General features: G+C 69.6%; 1 protein-coding gene across 1 annotated transcript; it reads left to right on the plus strand.

Moving 5' to 3' along the window:
* The first annotated feature begins 6 nt into the window (after nucleotides 1-6).
* On the plus strand, nucleotides 7-2,309 carry LOC103255513 (EMILIN-1). Its single transcript, XM_008053483.2, has 5 exons — nucleotides 7-548; nucleotides 890-1,006; nucleotides 1,386-1,403; nucleotides 1,525-1,662; nucleotides 1,925-2,309. Exons 1-5 carry the CDS (start codon nucleotides 479-481, stop codon nucleotides 2,260-2,262), a joined length of 681 nt encoding a protein of 226 aa, XP_008051674.2. The 5' UTR covers nucleotides 7-478; the 3' UTR covers nucleotides 2,263-2,309.
* Nucleotides 2,310-2,808: the final 499 nt, after the last annotated feature.

Here is a 2,808-nt window from a genome sequence, read left to right on the forward strand (position 1 = left end):
GTTCGGGGGCAGCTCCGGCGCGGCCCTGCAGGCCCTGCAAGGGGAGCTGTCCGAGGTCATCCTCACCTTCAGCTCCCTCAACGACTCGCTGCACGAGCTCCAGGCCGCCGTGGAGGGCCAGGGCGCCGACCTGGCCGACCTGGGGGCCACCAAGGACCGCATCATCTCTGAGATCAACAGGCTGCAGCAGGAGGCCACGGAGCATGCCACGGAGAGCGAGGAGCGCTTCCGAGGCCTGGAGGAGGGACAGGCCCAGGCCAGCCAGTGCCCGGGCCTGGAGGGGCGGCTGGGCCGTCTCGAGGGAGTCTGCGAGCGGCTGGACACGGTGGCTGGGGGGCTCCAGGGCCTGCGCGAGGGTCTCTCCAGGCACGTGGCCGGGCTCTGGGCCGGGCTGCAGGAGGCCAACGTCACCAGCCACACGCAGGCCGCCCTGCTGGAGAAGCTGCTGGGGGGGCAGGCGGGCCTGGGCCGGCGGCTCATGGCCCTCAACGGCTCACTTCTGCTCCTGGAGGACCGCGTGCAGCAGCTCAGCCTGCAGGACCACATCGGTGAGCCACGGGGGCGGGCAGCCCAAGCCTCCTCTTCCCCCACCCCACAGTGCCTGCTCCGCTGGCTCTTCTCCCCGCCCTGCCCAGCATGCACGGCGCCCTGACGGCTGCCCCAGGGGGTATAGTGTGTCCGAAGAGCAGGCGTGAGGCCCCACGGCTCATGCAGTCCTGCGGGTGAGGTGGGCACCGCTCTGCCAGTCTGGCATCCCCCAGCAGTGAAGGCCCACCTCCCCTCAACCTGTCAACCCCACCTGTGTCGCCCCCTCCCTGTACTAGCAGCCACCACCTTTGCTGTCCCTTGGAAACTTCCTTTCTCCTTCAACTTCGTGTTGTCACCGCAGGGCCTGCAGGAGAGGCTGGGCCCCCGGGGCCTCCAGGGGGGCAGGGCCCCCCAGGCCCTGCTGGACCTCCAGGACCTCCAGGCAAGGACGGACATAAGGGGCCCACTGGACCGCCAGGTACGTGGGCTGAACCTTGCCACAGCCAGGGTTCCCCCCCACCCCACAGCCCAGGCCTGACATTCCATTCTGAACCTGACCAGTGGGGGAGGGGGCGTGGCGCTGGGGGCCCACCAAGCTGATAATGGAGAGAGGAAAGCGACGCAGAGCTGGATGGCCACCGTTCGGCCCCCCTGCTATGCTGGGGACTAGGCCGCAGCTGGAAGGGCTGTCCAGGATGTCCGACAGTTGAGCAGAATGGACCCTACCTGGCCCTCTTTTTCCCGATGTCCCGTCCAGCTTTGAAGTCCGCATAGCACCGAGCACAGCAGGAGACACTCAGCACATGTTTGCTGAGTGACTTTGAGAGTTCTGACTATTCCCTGTCCTCTTCCCACAGGTCCCCAAGGTGAAAAGGGTAAGTCCCTCCTGCTTGACTCTGGAGGGGAACGAACTGGACCAGGCTTGGGGGCAGAGGTCCCGCAGGGGAGGGGCTGGGCGGCGCCGCCCACCCCTGCTCAACACCCGCCCTCCCCCAGGAGTGGAGGGGGCCCCAGCTGCCCCTGCGCCCCGAGTGGCCTTTTCTGCTGCCCTGAGTCTGCCCCGGTCTGAACCCGGCACAGTCCCCTTCGACAGAGTCCTGCTCAATGACGGCGGTTACTATGACCCCAAGACAGGTGCGGACAACCTGGCCTCGCCAGATGGGGTGGTCGTTTCGTCCTCTGGCGGGGCGGCCCCTCCCCTCGCCTTCCTGTCTTCATTCTCGCCCTGTGGGCTAAGGGCGGGTGGGGGCGCTCTTGCTCCGGCCCTGTGCTAGGGCGCGGGCACCGGGTTCCCGGATCCCGCCGCCTGCTTGCCAGCGGAATAGGGGCTCGCGGCCCAGCGGTGCCTCCCGGGTCCAGGGGCCCCGGGCTCCCCTGACTCCCGCCCCGCCCGCAGGCGTGTTCACCGCGCCCCTGGCCGGGCGCTACCTGCTGAGCGCGGTGCTGACCGGGCACCGGCACGAGAAGGTGGAGGCCGTGCTGTCCCGCTCCAACTTGGGCGTGGCCCGCGCAGACTCGGGCGGCTATGAACCCGAGGGCCTGGAGAACAAGCCGGTGGCCGAGAGCCAGCCTAGCCCGGGCGCCCTGGGCGTCTTCAGCCTCCTGCTGCCGCTGCAGGCCGGGGACACGGTGTGCGTCGACCTGGTCACCGGGCAGCTGGCGCACTCGGAGGAGCCCCTTACGGTCTTCAGCGGGGCCTTGCTGTACGCGGACCCGGAGCCCGGACACGCGTAGACGGGACGGCCCTGCCCGAGGCGTCCACGACGGCCCGAGAGCCAGGGTCGCTTTCCGGGACAGGGCGCCCAGCCCGGAGCACCCAGCGCGGAGCACCCAGCCCGGGGAGCACCTAGCCGAGGGGAGCACCTAGCCCGGAAGAGCATCCAGCACGGAGAGCACCTAGCTCGCGGGAGCAACCCGCCCGGGGGAGCACCCAGCCCGGGGGAGCACCCAGCCCAGGGGAGCACCAGCCAAAGGAGCACCCAGCCAAGGGGAGCATCCAGGGCCGAGCCGTTCCCGGACTCGCCACGGCCCAGGCACCCGCGCGGCCTCTCACGCCCAGCGCGCGCCAGCTCGGCACTCCGGGACTCGTCCAGACCTCAGCCTCCCGAACCCTGGGGACCCGCATCCTCCTCCCTCCCGGCCCCGCGCACTAAACTATTCGGGAATAAAGACACCTGGTTTTCTAAAAAACAGCACAAGCCGTGTGCCAGCACATGGCCGGTGACAGCAGAACCCGGGACTGGCGGGAGGGCCCCGGCTCGGCGCCGCTCTCGCCCCTCC

The sequence above is a fragment of the Carlito syrichta genome, unplaced genomic scaffold (genome assembly GCF_000164805.1).
Source record: "Carlito syrichta isolate Samal-C Ts95f unplaced genomic scaffold, Tarsius_syrichta-2.0.1 Scaffold288192, whole genome shotgun sequence".
Lineage (NCBI taxonomy): Eukaryota > Metazoa > Chordata > Mammalia > Primates > Tarsiidae > Carlito > Carlito syrichta.